The 17,438-nt window shown below is 41.1% G+C and overlaps 1 protein-coding gene across 3 annotated transcripts in view; it reads right to left on the bottom strand.

Moving 5' to 3' along the window:
• The window catches only part of UST (uronyl 2-sulfotransferase), a 317,213-nt gene that overhangs the window by 109,022 nt on the left and 190,753 nt on the right, over positions 1-17,438 (bottom strand). For 2 of the 3 annotated variants that reach the window (XM_086318226.1, XM_086318224.1), the window contains exon 3: positions 8,615-8,770. The exons of the other annotated variant lie outside the window; for it this stretch is intronic. In XM_086318226.1, coding sequence (XP_086174352.1) covers positions 8,615-8,770 — 156 coding nt within the window. The remainder of the gene's footprint in view (positions 1-8,614; positions 8,771-17,438) is intronic. 3 annotated transcript variants of the gene reach the window in all.

Here is a 17,438-nt window from a genome sequence, read left to right as displayed (position 1 = left end):
CACAGAAAAGCTGCATAGATTGCTTACGATCTCACCACTACAACCAGGTGGAGTGAGGATTTAAACCCAAGTCTACCTGACACCAAAAATCCTGCTGCTTATCACTAAACTGCAATCTCCTCACCATTCCCACTGCTTTTTGATCTATATATAACCTGTTAAAATGGGAGGAAGGGGTCGGTTAGCAAAATAACTCTGGAGACTAAAGAGGGTTTATGAAGATATGAATTTTCTATCTTTTTGTGATGGGTTTAAAAATCAAAAGAAAGTTCTAACAGATGGAAAAGCATTAAAAGTAATAAAAATAAAAGCATTAAAATATCAGAGAGAATATTTTTTAAAGTTCTCGGTGGGAAAATAGTGCAACAAGCCAGGAATGAATTTAAAATACTACAAATAAAAAGAATGAAAAATAACTCTGTAATGGAATGGATCTAAAAGAAGAAGTTGAATCACAGCACATCTGAGAATGAGATAGAACTGAAGTTTAAAAAAAAGAGGCAAGAATCAAACAGAATTTATAATGTAGAGGATGTGCCAGGCAGTAGCTTTTAATCTTTTGCTTTCAACCTAACTGGCTGAGATGACAGAGCAGAAAACCTTTACCTGCAGTTCTATAAACACAGCTAGTTAGTAAAAGACTTCCTTGGGAGATGCTTGTCAGCCGTAACTGACAGAGCATTGACCCTACTCTGATCTGAGTTCTTGTGTCACTTGTAAACAACTAGATGTCCCATAATTTTGCACAACATCTTAAATGAAAGAAAAGACATGCTTTTACACATCAAAGCCAAATAAGGAGTAGCTCAGAAGAGAACTCCTTGGCCCTTTAACCTCAGAGGCCAGGAGGATGGCTGTGGGCTCTGGTTACCTCTCCCTCTTCCTCCTGCATGAAGAAAGCCCCTTTTGAAGGAGGTCGGATGGCCCTCCCACCTTCAGCTCCTCACTAAGGAGTCAGTACAACACATGCCTGCAATGAAGAAGACGACCACCAGGGGGAGTAATGATGTGACCAAGGCAAGGAGGCTGCATCTGAACAGAGAAAATCAACTTCGCGGCTACAAGTTGAACCAGAGGAGAAAACATTTTAATTTTTCAGAGCTTGTGGTTTCCTACTTTCCCCCTCTTTTCTCTGCACTGAGTTTTTACTAGCAGACTCAGATTTTTGTCTACAGTACTCCAAGATAAGACCTTGTTTGCAGCACTGGGTGAACTTAGCCCTGTGGCATGGAGATGGACTCAGCTAATTTTGGTTTGACTCCAAAGTCCAGTTGGAGCAGCTCTGATGCCTGTGGACACATCCTTCCTACTCTAAGGTCAGGGAACTCTGAGGGTCACTCTGAGGAGACTTTTCCAAAACATTTCAAGCAACAGTTAGTCTTCTGGGATAAACGTGCAGGCCTCTGACACAATGTCTTCAGAGGTTTAAGGGATTCTCAGGTGGGCTGCCGTCTATGGGGTCGCACAGAGTCAAACACGACTGAAGTGACTTAGCAGCAGCAGCAGGTGAAAGAGGAATTTTTCTTGTTTAGTGGAGGATTCCCTTTAATTTTCTAATAATTAGATCCTTTCCTGCAATAAATCTTCACTAGAATTGTGCCTGAGCATCTCCTGGGGAGTTTCCTGCTCCCCCACAAGATACAAATACCTGGGTGCCACCATTAAGAGCATAACTCAGTATTTCATAGTAGGACCTAGAAACATGTGTGAAAAGCTCCTGAGAATATTCTGATGCCCATGATGGTTAAGAACCATTTTTTACTGACCTCCCACTGCCCATGAATAATGTTCTATCTCCTTAGCCTAACATTCAAGGTTCTTTGGGATTTGATCCCAGTTCATTTTCAATTCTTATTCTCCCATATCTTCTTGAGCATTTGGTTTTTTTCCTTTTTAAGGGGGTGATAATACTTTCCTAATAATGTTGCTTAAAGGATTAAAATGAGATGCACAAGCATCTACTATGCTGTCTGATCCTCAGTCTACAGCAATAACAGAAGGGCCTCAATGAATATTCATCACAACAAGTAAACAGTGGTGGGACCAGCCTCAGAATGAATAAGTCAACCTTTGCCTTTAACACAGGCCAGGTGACTCTGCCTTAGGGAAGCCTGGGAGGAATCCCAGTGGCCCCAGGATGGTTTCCAAGTCTAATGCGGTTTCTTTCGGTGGGTTTTCTCTTCTAGCGTTGCAATGCTTTGTAGCCACAGTCAGACATGGACTGTGCAGTGGCTGAGAGCAGTGAGGAAGGGAAATTAAAACACCATAAAGAAATTCTGTTTCTGACGAAGAGGGTACGGCACTCTAGAACACACTGACATAGGGGCTGTATCCACTGTTCTTTGAATACTTTTCAAGAGTTTAGTCATTTGAATGGCTAGTGAATAGAGTCACTGCAGATGTGAAGTTTATAGTGAAAGAGTAGCCTTTACTGGTATGACTGATGGAAGTGTGTAGGCTGGTCCGCCAGCTCTGAACTGTGACTCAGAGTTCTGTGGGATGCAATTGAGAGCCACAAACACTATAAAGAGTCCCCTGGCCAACTCAGACTGGGACACTTTAGATGAAAGCTGATTAAACAGACTTTTTTTTTGTTTGTTTTTAATTTAAAAAATTCTCAGAGTCTTTAAAATGTGAATATTGTTGTGACTTTCCTAGAGGGGGACAAGGAGATAGCATTTTCCAAACTTCTTAAGTCATGATATATTCATTTTTTTCCCCAATGTCTTAGGAGACTAAATTTCTCAGGAACACACTTAGGGAAATGCTGATATGACGGTTTTGACAAGGATCCTTAACCCTGGTGGCTCAGTAGTAAAGAATCCACCTGCCAATGCAGAAGACACAAGTTCAATCCCTGGATCGGGAAGACCCCCTGGAGGAGGAAATGGCAACCCATTCCAGTATTCTTGCCTGGAAAATCCCACAGACAGAGGAGCTTGGCAGCTACAATCCATGGGGTCACAAAATAGTCAGACATGACTTAGCAACTAAACAACAACAACAACCTTAACTCTGAAACTCCTGTGGTGCTTGATCAAAAAAATAAAAACTTTTCTAGACTCTACCCCAGAATCTCCAGAAGAAGGGCTACATACAGCAACTACATAATCATAAGGCTGTGCTGGGGATGCCCTGGTGACTCAGTGGTAAAGAATCTACCTGCCCATGCAGGAGACACAGGTTCAATCCCTGACCCAGGAAGTTCCCAGAAGCCGCGTAGCAGCTAAAGCCGTGTACCGTAACTACTGAGCCTGTGCTCTAGATCCTGGGAGCCACAACAAGAGAAGCTGCTGCAAAGAGAAACTCACGCACCACAAACAGAGAGTGGCTCTTGCTTGCCAAAACTGAAGAAAAGCCTACAGCAAGGAAGACCCAGCACAGACAAAAATATATAAAAAAATAAACATTTGTGTTTTTTTTTGTTTTAAAAAGATCCTGCTGTGCAACCAGAGCATATAGCCACTGCATTAGGAGGGTGGCTCCTAAATTCGGGAGGGCCCAAGTTCAAGCCCAAGTGCTATGGACAGTCAGTTTTATTATATTTGGAAAGTGACTTCATCAGGCTGTTTTAGTTTTCTCATCCATAAAATAGGAAATCGTACCCACTCACTGGTCTAGTTTTAGGTCCAAACGAAAGAAATGAAATAATAAAATAAAACAATTAGCACAGAGCAGGTGCTGCTATTTCAGTTTGGAATCCTCCATAGCTTCAGTACGGACTTCCCTGGTGGCTCAGCAGTAAAGAATCCACCTGGAAAGCAGGAGACACAGGAGATGCTGGTTCATTCCCTGGGTCAGGAAGATCCCCTGGAGAAGGAAATGGCAACCCACTCCAGTATTCTTACCTGGAGAATCCCATGGACAGAGGAGACTGGGGGGCTACAATCCATGGGGTGACAAAGAGTCAGACATGACTTAAGTGATTGAACACACACATAGCTTAAGTCTAAATAAAAATTGGAAATGTATTTGCTTTCTCCATCTTTTAGGTTCATATGCCAATAGTTTTGCCCTTCTTCAACAGGAATGAAATCATTTTGACTTCTTAGGTCTGTGATATGCCTCTGACATATTGGCTTTTATTATCCTCAGAGCAGCATTCTGAAAGATAGGGTCAGACCATTAACAAAGATGGGTATGAGTCTTTTGGAAATCACACATCCTGCCTTCTGGAAAATGGTTCTTTATCTTTTAGGTTGTACATGATCTCTGTTTTCCAAGAAAGTATCTAAACTAGCCCAAGCGATTTAAATCTGGTTTTAGAGCATAAATCAAATGATGTCATCCGGAGTTCCCATTATATGCCCTGCAAAAGGTCCAACATTTGGCCAGCACCAGCTGTCCATGTTCTTTTGTGGAGGTAGAGTTTTCTAAAATATTAACTTCAAAGGCATTTCTATTTCTTATAAGGGCAGATGTAATGGGCTTTTTATTGATGTTGTAACATTTGCTGTCTTCATGCTCTTTCCTTTTTAATAATCCCTTCAGTGTCTTACTCCATGAAATAGATTTTTTAAAATCTAGTGCTCAATGGGTTTGTGTGTGTACGTGTGTGTGCATGTGTGTGTGAGATGACAGGTACCCTCCAGGGAGAAACGTATGTGTGAATTTGACTCTAGCCCAGAGAGATGCCATTGTGTATGGATGCAATGATACAGATGATTCCAGTCTTCAGTCTCATAAGCAGTTACTTTTCCAAAGTTCATTTATAAGTCAGTAGTTTGGAACTTGGAACACATTTTCTCATAAAAGAAATGTTCGACATGGTGGAGAGAGTCCCAGGCCAGCCCACAAGAGTCCATTTAACTCGTACTGCACCAAAGCAGACTTGTCATTAACTCCAGAGAACAATGTTGCCATGGGAACTACATTTTCAGAGTTCTACTCTTTCATGTTAAGAACCACTGACTATAAAATTTTAACTCATCTCCCTAAATCACATACTCCCCTTTCCTTTAATAAATTACCAAGAAAAGGGAGCTATTCACACCACAGATTATTTCTTGCATATATTAGGTTAAAATAAAAATTTTTCTCTACTTGTTTCATGCACTTTGAATCTTTAGAAAAAGGATGCATGTAACAAAGAAAGAGTTTCTTTCAACATTCTTGAGACTTGGTTTCAAGTCTTCTTTGAACTACTTCAAACTTGGTTTCTTGTCCTGGCGTTTCCTGGCTCCCCTTGTATGTCACAGCCCGGTCAGCTAGCTCCAGAGAGGCAACTGTCACTATCCTTATGCTTGTTTGTACATCAAAATTGTTTGTTTGCTTTTTCTACCAGATCTATACCTTTCCCTTAAGTTTTTTAAAACTTGCCTTATAATTTAATAGGAATCTGCAATAACCAAGTAATGAAGTATATTCTAGGTCACACTGACCACAGGAATCAGAAATGCTTCAACTAATTATACACAGATCATGGCAGAAGTTGTATAAATATATCACAGAATCACAGGGCTGGAAAGAACCTTAAAAGATTGTCTAGTCTTTTCCCTGGCTTTCAGACAAGCCAATCATTCCAAACAGATGAGAACTAACCTCTGTTTTAGAGGAAAGGATAACTTTGGCTTTAACCCTTTCTAAAAGACTTTACAATTTGTGTACCATTAGTAAATTATTCTTCATTTTTAGTCTAAGTCCTTCCCTTTACAGTTCATCACAGGAAACAAAGTAGGTTGATTTGTTTAAAATTCCAGAGTGTATTCAAATATCATATTTTGTGCTTGTTTTTCTAGGGTCTTCCTGAACATCTTAGGGTCTAATATTCTCATTACTTTGCTCCCTCTGAGTTTTTACACCTTTCTGCAGTGGGAACTAAAGTCCAGATACTATACTTTGTTAGGCTTTAAGAACTGAGCATAATTTCCATACATAGGAACATTTAAGTCTAATCTGATAGCTGACTGAAAGACTCAAAAGAAAACCAAGTTTTTTATTTATAACAACACTGCAATCGCATAGGCTATTTATTATAGTTGCTCTCTTTCAGGGAGTAAAAAGGGTATGCTGCTGCTGCTGCTAAGTCGCTTCAGTCATGTCCGACTCTGTGCGACCCCGTAGACGACAGCCCACCAGGCTTCCCCATCCCTGGGATTCTCCAGGCAAGAACACTGGAGTGGGTTGCCATTTCCTTCTCCAATGCATGAAAGTGAAAAGTGAAAGTGAAGTCGCTCAGTCGTGTCCGACTCTAGCAACCCCATGGACTGCAGCCTACCAGGCTCCTCCGTCCATGGGATTTTCCAGGCAAAAAGGGTATAACCAGCCCTAATTATATTTGTTCTTCAATCAGATAAGGAAATCAAAGAACCTACCCCATGAAAATTACTGATAGAATGTGATATCTTAAAATGTCAGCAAATATAATTTTTCTATTGAGCACCTACCACAGAACTTGTAAGTGAAAAAGTGAAAGTGAAAGTTACTCAGTCGTGTCTGACTCTTTGTGACCCCATGGACTGTATAGCACATGGGATTCTCCAGGCTAGGATACTGGAGTGGGTAGCCGTTCCCTTCTCCAGCGAATCTTCCCAACCCAGGGATTGAACCCAGGTCGCCCACACTGCAGGCGGATTCTTTACCAGCTGAGTCACAAGGCAAGCCCAAGAATACTGGAGTGGGTAGCCGTTCCCTTCTCCAGGGGGCCTTCCCAACCCAGGGATGGAACCCAGGTCGCCCACATTGCAGGCAGATTCTTTACCAACTGAGCTATCTAATCCCAAAACTTTTTTTTTTTTTTTTGCTTATTGCTTATGACTATTTAGACTTGTTACTCAGAGACCCCTTGGTGGAAGTTTTCAAAGAAATGGGCATTTTGATCTCTATACTGTGGAAGACAGTAAATACACAGACATTATAGCAAGTACTGCTGGCAGCGCTACACTCTCAAAACAGTCCTCCCATTCCCTGTGACAAGAGAGACAGGAAGGCTATTGCATATCCCCTGCGTGTGTGAGGTTTTGAATGCCTGAAAGGTGAAGATCGTGTAAGACAGAAGTACACGTAGCATTAGGGTCTCACCTTAGTAAACCATGCACCTGGTTTATTCCCTAAATTTACCTAGTCACTGAGTGGTGTGATGGTTAAATTTCATGTGTCAATTTGACTGGCCAAGGGATGCCCAGATTAAGCAGTATTTCCCAGTGTGTCTGTGAGAGTGCTTCTGGATGAGATGAGCATTTGAATCAGTTGGACTCAGTAGATATCCCTCCCCAGCGTGGGTGGGCCTCATCCAATCCCTTGAAGGCCTGAGTAGAACAAAATGTGGAAGAAGGAGGAAGTGATTTTTTTTTCCTGTTTCACTGACTAAACTGAGACATCTCATATTATATTCTCCTGCCCTTACGTCATGGGATTTACATCATGGGCTCGCCTGCTTCTCAGGCTTTCACACTTGGGCTCGAGCTCAGTTTCACCAATGGCTTTACTGGGCCTTCAACTTGCAGATGGCAGAGTGTGGGACTTCTCAGCCTCTGTCATTGCATATGCCAATTCCTCATAGTACATCTCCATTCCTGTCTGTCTGTCCATCTGTACACTGATATCTGTTTATCTTTTGATAGCCATATCTCCATCCTGCTGGTACTGTTCTCTGAAGAGCCCTGACTTAACGCTGCTGCTGCTGTTTAGTCGTTTCAGTCGTGTCCAACTCTGTGGGACCCAATGGACTGCAGCCTACCAGGCACCTCTGTCCAGGGGGACTCTCCAGGCAAGAACACTGAAACAGGCTGCCACGCCCTCCTCCAGGGGATCTTCCCAACCCAGGGATCGAACCCAGGTCGCCTGCATTGCAGGCAGATTTTTTACCACTGAGCCACCAGGAAAGCCTGCCCTGACTTATACTGGTGGCTATTCACCCATTCTAAATACCTAAGAGGACCAAAGCAACTTTTTGAGACCAAGCTAACAAACTTGACCCTGTGAAATGATTATGAGAGCACTAGGCCTGTTGTCTACACTAACAAAGCATCTCAGTGGAGACTATCAACCCTATTTTGGTGTCAGCTTACAAAGTGGAATCTGTCTTCCTAGCTTCCTGACTACCACCCGCATGGGCCTCATATGGGTCAGCGTCTTAGGGCAGATTTGTTCCCAGGAGGTGGGATAATTCTTTTGATACCACTAAATAGGCCAAGAGCTGTTTTGGCACCTCAAGACCCCCCGAACTTACCATAATAGGAAGCTCGTGCCCCCATCAACCAACCAGATTCCTGGCCCAACGAGGGTTTTCTCTTTATTATAACCATAAAAACTTAGGACATTTGTGAGGAAATGCAAAGGAAGAAATATTAAAATCAAGTTTTCTTATTTTTGCTCCCAAGATGTCAGCGTTACCTATAACTCAGTGGCGTACCTATGTGAGATTTAAGCACTGCTAATTTTAGCTAAACAGACAATGACCATGTACTCTATCCTTCACTGGTTTTAATAAAAGTATCCCTTCAGGGGAACTTCCTGGTTTACAGACGTCTGTCAGAACCCTCAACTTAAATTTCCTTCCACACCCTGGCAAAAATACAGTATGCTATTGTAACTCTGGTATTCGTTTGGTAGGGGTGAAAGGGTGTTCCGGAAGGCACCCACTAATGGTGCAAATGAAGCAAAGACAACTTACTTGTTCATTCTTAGTAAGCCTGGTTTTGTTGTGAATGTCTGACGTGACCAAATTGAATCCGTGCTTCTCTGACAAGATTCTCAGAAGCAGGACGACGGTCCGACTCCCACACTTGCCCACTCTGTTGTACACCACCTGGCTCGGGAAAGGCAGCACCTGGGAATGAGCGAGAGCAGATGAGAGACTGTGGGGTTGAAACACTGAGGATTCTTCCCTCAACTGCAGAATGATAAACATTTGGTCAAACTCGCAAAGAGTCAGACACGGCTTAGCAACTGAAGAACAACAGCAAGTGAGAAGGGCCCGTGCGAAGCTAACGAGAATGGACACAATGAACCGGGATTCTTCTTCACGGTGTAACATGAGAGAAACACTGGACTCCTCCATCTATGCTGACACTTAAAACTGGTACAATTTCATGCCGTCTAGAATATTGATTGTGAAGTCACTGTTGTCTTTTTCTTCAGAACGAAATATATAAATAGGTGCTTTAATGAAAATATTCTTTTGCAAGTTGTATTAGAAAAATCTGTAGAGTGCTTGGGAGAAATAATAGTAATTTCAAAAATTGAGACATAATTTAAAAGCAATAAAATTCACCCTTTAACGTGTTCAATTCAGTGAGTTTCAGTATATTCACAGAGTTGTGAACCTTCACCAGTACTTAATTCCAGAGCACTGGAAAAGAAACTCCACACCCATTAGCATTCACTTCCATTTACCTCATTATCTTGATTCACTGAAACTATCTACTCTCTGTCTCTAGGGTTTTGCCTATAGCTTTCCAAAAATCTCATATAAATGGAATCACAGGACATGCGGCCTTTTGTGTCTGGCTTCTTTCACTGAGCATAATGTTTTTAAGGTTCATCAGTGTTGTAGTATGAATTGGTATTTCATCTCTTTACATGGCTTGTATGGATAGGCCATATTTTGTTTATATATTTATCAGTTGATGGACATTGGATCGTTTCCACCTTTTGCCTACTATGAGTAAATATGCTGTGAACATTTGTCTATATGTCTTTGTGTATACATCTGTTTTTGATTCATCTTGGGTAAATCCTCAGAGTAGAAACGCTGGATCATATGGTAACTCTATGCTTAATTTTTTGAAGAACTGCCAAACTGTTTTTAATACAGCTGCACCACTTTATATTCCCACCAGCAAAGCATGAGAGTTTCAATTTCTCCACATCCTTGCTAACACTTGTTATTGCTTGTTTTTATTATTATTATTATAGCCATCCTAATGGGTGTGAAGTGGTATCTCATTGTGGTTTTGATTTGCATTTCCCTGATGACTAATGACGTTGAGCATATTTTATGTATTTATTGGCCATTTGTACATTTTCTTTGGACAAATGTCTATTCAAACACTGCCCATTTTAAAATTGGTTATTTAATCTTTTCACTGTTTTTTTTTTCAGATTTCATTTTTTTTTAACATTTTATTTTATATTGGAGTATAACCTGTTAACACTGTTGTGGTAATTTCAGGTGGACAGCAAAGGGACTCAGTCATTCATATACATGTAACCATTCTCCCCCAAACGCCCTTTCGCATCCAGGCTGCCACATAACACTGAGCAGAGTTTCCTGTACAGTAGGTAGGATCCTATGCACTATCCATAGAGTTTTAAAAGTTCTATATTTTTTCTTAATTTGCAAGTATATTCTCCCATTCTATGGACTGTCTTTTCACTTTCTTGAAATGTCAAAGCCTGAGATTGTAATCTTAATGGAATCCAATTTATCTAGTTTTTCTTTGGTTGCTTCGCTTTCAGTATCATATCTAAGAAACCATTGTCTAACCCAAAGTCACAAAGATATACACCTGTGTTTTCTCTTAGAGGTTTCATAGTTTTAGTGCTAATATTCAGGTCTTTGATTCATTTTGAGTTAATTCTGTGTATGATGTGAGCTAGTGATCTGACTTCATTCCTTTGCATGTGAATATCCATCTGCCTCAGCAGCATTTTTTTGAAAAGACTTTTTTTTTCCATTCTCTATATAATTGTTTGGCATCCTTACTGAAAACCCCCTAACCATAAAACTACAGTTTTATTTCTGGACTGTCAGTCCTGTTCCATTGATCTATATGTTCATCCTATGCCAGAACCACAGAATTTGGGTTACCATTTCTTCATTCTAAGTTTTGAAATCAGGAAGGGTGAATCCCTGCAACTGTTTTCTTCTTTAACAAGATTGTTTTGGCTATTCTGGGTCCCTTGCATTTCCTTATGAATTTTAGGATCAGCTTGTCAATTTCTGCAAAAAAGGCCGTTGAGATTTTGACAGGGACTGTGTTGAATCAATAGATCAATAGAGGGACTACTGCCATTTTAAAATATTAAGCCTTCCAATACATGAACATAGAAGTCTTTCCGCTTACTGGATTTTCCTTTAATTTGTTTCATTGATGTTTTTCAATTTTCAGTGTACAAGCCTTATAATTCTCTTATTTATTTTTTGATGCTATTTTAAATGGTGTTCCCTGGTAGCTTAGTGGTAAATAATCTGTCTGAAGTGCAGGAGATCTGAGTTTGATCCCTGAGTCAGAAAGATCTCCTGGAGAAGGAAATGGCAACCCACTCCAGTATTCTTTGTGTGTGTGTGTATAATAAAGTTTTATAAAAGAGATAGGAGAAAGCTTCTGACATAGACATCAGAAGGGGACTGAAAAAGTGCCCCCTTGCTAGTTTTTAGCAAGGCCACTCCAGTATTCTTGCCTGAAAAATCCCATGGACAGAGGAGCCTGGCGGGCCATAATCCATGGGATCACAAGAGTTGGACACAACTTAGTAAATAAACCACCATTATAAATGGAACTGCTTTTTAATTTAATTTTTGGATTGGCTGCTCACTGGTAGAAATACAACTGATTTTTGTATATTGATCTTGTATCCTCCAACCCTGCTGAACTCATTTTATTAGCTTTAATGGTTTCTTTGTGTGGATTCTTTAGGATTTTCAATATATTTGATCATGACATCTGCAAACAGAGATAGTTTTACTTCTTCCTTTGCAGTATGGATGCCTTTTATTTCTTTTTCTTTTCTAATTGCCAAGTTATAAAAATTCTGATAGACTAAGAAGCAATTATAAAAGTATCTGATTAAATATTTAAATCCCCAATAAAGATATTATTTCCATATTGAATGCTGGGCATTCAACAGTAATTGACAAATAAAATAACCAAAAGATTCCATCATTCAGCACATATCCATAACAGAAGGCCATAAAAGGCCCAAAGTTAAAGAGTATAGTACAACATATCTAAATATACCCCAAACTTGGCTATGGTATGCAATTTGAATTTTTGCCTTTGTAATTACACGTTTAATTTTCTTAAAATGTTTTATAGGCAGAGCAGCATTTTGTAAATTTGGAGCTTCAAGGCTAATTGTCATTGGAGTAAAATATAATACTAATATCACTTACGTAGCAACCAGTCATATACCATTTTGATATAATTCTTCACATATATATTTTTTAAATGAGCAATACTTTGTTTCCTTAGGGTCAGTCATAATATCTTCTATTATGTGCCCTGATGTGTGTGTGTTAGTCGCTCAGTCGTATCCAACTCTTTGTGACCCCATGGACTGTAGCCCACCAAGCTCCTCTGTCCATGGGGTTCTCCAGGCAAGAATACTGGAGTGGGTTGCCATTTCCTTCTCCAATCTATGACTACTGGCAAAAACATAGCTTTGACTAGATGAACCTTTGTTAGCAGAGTAATGTCTCTGCTTTTTTAGTATGCTATCTAGGTTGGTCATAACTTTTCTTCAAAGGAGCGAGCATCTTTTAATTTCATGGCAGCAGTCACCATCTGGAGCCCAAGCAAAGAAAGTCTCTCACTGTTTCCATTGTCTCCCCATCTATTTGCCATGAAGTGATGGGAATGGATGCTGTGATCTACATGTCCTCATGGTGCCTAGAAAATGCCTTGGATACATAGTGTCTCAATAGACATCCATTGGTTCTTGGCAGCTCTGAGGGGCTTAATGTACTGTTTAACATTAACACAATGATTCCACTTAACAGTGAGACCAGGACAATCTTCCAATACAGCTGATCTTTCTGACCAAATGCTAATAAAATCATCAGGGTAAAAAAGACCATCAATATAATATGTCCTTTCATTTACGGTTCAATCAGTGAGTACCTCAAAAGTCTACCCTCTGGAAATAATTGTAGAAGTTCAGATATTCGGACGAATCATTTAGTTCTTATTCATGAGACTGTGATCCAGGGAGGTTGAACTGGGCTTCACATTTAGTGGAATTGCACTACTAGTATGTGTAAGTTGGATTTTCTGTAATAACCAGGCTGGGAGATAGACTGTGGTTGTGACAAAGCTGCCAAAATAAACACAACTTTTAATTTCTTTGGGGGAATTAAACTGTTCAAGAATTGGATGAATACATTTTTCCTTGTCTCCTAGGACAGCACAGAACAACAATTTAGTCAACTGGTGGCCTAGAAGGTGTGAGTTACAACATATTAAGTACTTTATTCTAAGAGTATAAAATGTATCTTAGAAATTTTAGATGAAGAACAGAGGCACTTAGAAACCTGAGGTGGAAATAATTTCTCCTGAATTTCTTGGTTAATCAACACAGTGAGTGTGTGCTAAGTCACTTCAGTTGTGTCCGACTCTTTGCGACACAATGGACCATAGCCTGCCAGGCTCCTCTGTCCATGGAATTCTCCAAGCATGAATATTGGAGTGGATTGGCATGCCCTCCTCCAGAGGATCTTCCCCTCCCAGGGATTGAACAAACCTGGGTATCCTGCATTACAGGCAGATTCTTTATTGTCTGAGCCACAACATATAATACACCATCACAAATAATAACCTTTCTCAAATTTAGGGTGGGACTTTTAAATCCTTTATAAAAACCTATGGAATTCACTGGAAACTGGCAGATTTAGTCAGGCCAGATCAATGAGTTGATTTGGGGGTTTGGGATAGGTGTTAAAATTAACAATGGCAATGAGTTGCTGCTCATCCTTGTTTTTAGTAGAACTATAAATGTGCTCCTGAAGTCTGTTTTACCAACTTTGTCATCTTTTCTGATGTGTACTTTCTGAAATGATGGTAAAAAAACAGGACAGATTTTTATGGAGGGCTGACCCTGACCCCCAAGTGCAGGCTCTGTGCCATATAAATTTTTTTAATCTTTGTTAACAATAGTGAATCAAATAGCATAACTGTCTTCACTCTAGTGTACATTTCTCTAGGAATTTAAATTTTCAAATAATTTAAGCATCATTAATAGTACCTAAGCGACTTTCCTGTGTGCTCTTCTCTTTCTCATAGATCACAGATTCACACAATGACAGAGTTTGAAGTCTAGAGACAATGTGGATTAATTCATCCCCTTCCAACTCCCTCCCCACCCTGTACCACTAGTCTCTTTCATCCCCACCCACAGCCCAATCTGTGTTTGACTTGACTAGAGCTTTATCTTGACTTTTCACCCACTCAAGTACCCTGTGAGATGGATATTAGGAGTATTTTTAGATGCGTAACCAAGGCCGGAGAGATCATTTGGTGTGTTCAAGGTCACAAAGCTAAAAAAGTACCATGTAACAACTAAAACCCAGCTTGCAGCTAACCTGACCCCAAAATGACACTCTATTTAATATAATAAAACATCAAAAGGTGAAAATGACCTTTAGTTTGGCTTCTGCAACAGAGATGCTATTTCTTTTTGTCATGTCTTGAATGTGTCCAATCTCATTAAATGCTATTGTTCAACAGTCTACTCTCACAACCAGAATCATCGGGCATTACTCATCCATTACTTATGTCCCCAGATGCTCAGCTGGAACTGACAGGAGTTGACTGGCCTCTCTTGCTCCTTCCTCAGGATGCATTTTATAAGCTAATGTAAGTCCGGAGTGTCAGAGCAGCTAACGGGAGGGGAAGAGAAGGATGTAGTTTTCCCTGTATTCCTTCCCCTAATCTACTGTAAGCAGTCACAGCTGCCTCAGATATTGTGACCCACTTCACTAGGAAAGGAAAAAACAGGAAGCAATACGTCACAGTGAAATGTATATAAAATCCTAAATGCACTTAAAATGTCTATCAAGACAAGCGAATACCCTCAAATGGTAAACTTAACGACTGTGAAAAGATGTCTAAAGCCCTCTTTAGATCAAAATCCCCATTTTTCCTCAACAGATATTTGCCAATTGTTAGTTATTTCAACTTTAATGTCCCTATTATCATTTGCACACAAATTTTTGATACTTACTCTTTCTTTGTGCATCCTACAAAGAAGCACACAACAAAAACCCGCCCTCTCCCTCCCGCACCCCAAGTGATTCTTCATTCTTGGCAACCATGGTTATACGAATGTTATGTCTGTGGTTTCTATTTTATGGCCAATTTGTAAAAGTGAAGGGAGCTCCCAAATATTTCACTCAGTGACTTATATATTTTTATGTTGCCTGCCTTGTAAGTTCTGCAAATGCCACAAATCCCCAGGGCCTGACAGGCTTGTGTGCAGTGTGCCAAATAAACAGAAGTCTTTCCAAAATCCTGAGCACAACAGTAACTACCACCAGATGACATCCACAATTCAATAACTTCCCCCAGGTTTGAAATGGGGCAGAGAAAGAAGCCTTTCTAGGTAAAAAGCAAACTTGGTCTGGACCTAGATTTTTCATAGTCCATGATTATAGGTTTCTCTGGGGACCGGTCTTGTCGGAAGAATGAACATCAATCCTGCTTTCAAGTCTTTGCAAAACGATATTTAATATAGTATGTTACAAGCTGTAGTTCCTGAATGGCTATATATTTAAATTACCTATGAAACTTCTAAAACTCCGGATTTCTGGACCCGACTCTGAAACTAACTGAAACAGAAAGTCTAGGATGATGAGGGTCGGGAGGCTGGCTCTAGAGAGGTTCTCTGCGGCCCTGCCACCTCTAGGTCCGTTTAGAAGAACCACTACTGTAGTAGACTCCTAGCCTTCCATGTTAAGCTGTTGGCTGGTTCCGAACAGCATTATGAGGGATTATGATGGGGGAGAAGGTTGCCTGCATGATACCGGAGAAGAGTCTGGGTGAAAGGCACTGTCATGGACTCCCCGGAGTGCTGCTGTCCTCTCATCCATAGTTCAAAGTCATGACTAACCCGACAGATCTGCTCACACTACAGTAAGGGTCCACCCCCTAGAATGATTAGAGAACAAATGTGGTGGTTAAAGGGCTTCCCAAGTGGTGCTGGAAATAAAGAGTTTGCCTGCCAATGCAGGAGACTTAAGAGATGTGAGTTCAATCCCTGGAATGGGAAGATCCCCCGGAGGAGGGGATAGCAACCCACTCCAGTATTCTTGCCTGGAGAATTCCATGGACAGAGGAGCCTGGCAGGCTACAGTCCATAGTGTTGCAGAGTCAGATACAATTTTAGCGACTTAGCATGCAAGTACGCAGGTGCTGGTTAACTGAATGTGCGTGCATAGTTGTTAAGTCATGTCTGACTCCTTGTGACCCTGTGGACAGTAGCCCGTCAGGCTCCTCTGTCCACAGGATTTCCCAGGCAAGAATACTGGAGTGGGTTGTCATTTCTTTCTCCAGGGGATCATGTTGACCCAGGGATCGAACGTGGATCTCCTGAATTGCAGGTAGATTCTTTACCACTGAGCTACCAGGGAAGCCCAACTGAATGTGTAGGTTGACTGAAATTCATACTCAGTTCAGTTCAGTTCAGTTCAGTCACTCAGTCATCTCTGACTCTTTGCAACCCCATGAATCACAGCACGCCAGGCCTCCCTGTCCATCACCATCTCCCGGAGTTCACTCAGACTCACGTCCATGGAGTTGGTGATGCCACTCAGCCATCCCATCCTCTGTTGTCCCCTTCTCATCCTGCCCCCAATCCCTCCCAGCATCAGAGTCTTTTCCAATGAGTCAACTCTTCACATGAGGTGGCCAAAGTACTGGAGTTTCAGCTTTAGCATCATTCCTTCCAAAGAAATCCCAGGGCTGATCTCCTTCAGAACGGACTGGTTGGATCTCCTTGCAGTCCAAGGGACTCTCAAGAGTCTTCTCCAACACCACAGTTCAAAAGCATCAATTCTTCGGCGCTCAGCTTTCTTCACAGTCCAACTCTCACATCCATACATGACCACTGGAAAAACCATAGCCTTGACTAGACGAACCTTTGTTGGCAAAGTAATGTCTCTGCTTTTTAATATGCTATCTAGGTTGGTCCTAACTTCCCTTCCAAGGAGTAAGCGTCTTTTAATTTCATGGCTGCAGTCACCATCTGCAGTGGTTTTGAAGCCCAAAAAAATAAAGTCTGACACTGTTTCCAGAGATTCATACTACACACCATCAAAGCATTAGACCCTTAGTATCCATATTATGCTAAAGACGAAGTGATTTTCTTTGAGGAATAAAAGTCACTTTGTGATTTTTCAGCACCTCCATTCCATGGTTCCTCACACCAATGAGGGGAAGAGCCACAGCCATGGTTTCGTGAGGCTAGATCTCAGCGACAGGTGTGGTGCTCACTGTCCACAGGATATGACAGTTCAAATCCATTCTGTGAATCCCCACCTGAAAATTTCCTAGGAAACTGCAGTGCCAGGAACTAGTGCCCTTGCATCTTGGGGCCTCAGTGTCCTCATCTGAAAGAGGGGTTGTCGTCCTTGTTGTTCAGTCACTCAGTTGTGTCTGACTCTTTGCAACCCCATGGATGGCAGCATGCCAGGCTTCCCTGTCCTTCACTATCTCCTGGAGTTTGCTCAAACTCATGTCCATTGAGTCGGTGATGCCATCCAACCATCTCATCCTCTGTCT

Source organism: Bos grunniens, chromosome 9, assembly GCF_055505025.1.
Source record: "Bos grunniens cultivar Pamir isolate PY7600 chromosome 9, Bosgru_T2T1.0, whole genome shotgun sequence".
Classification (NCBI taxonomy): domain Eukaryota; kingdom Metazoa; phylum Chordata; class Mammalia; order Artiodactyla; family Bovidae; genus Bos; species Bos grunniens.
Note: the sequence above shows the minus strand (reverse complement) of the source record. Positions and strands in the feature narration are given on the sequence as shown.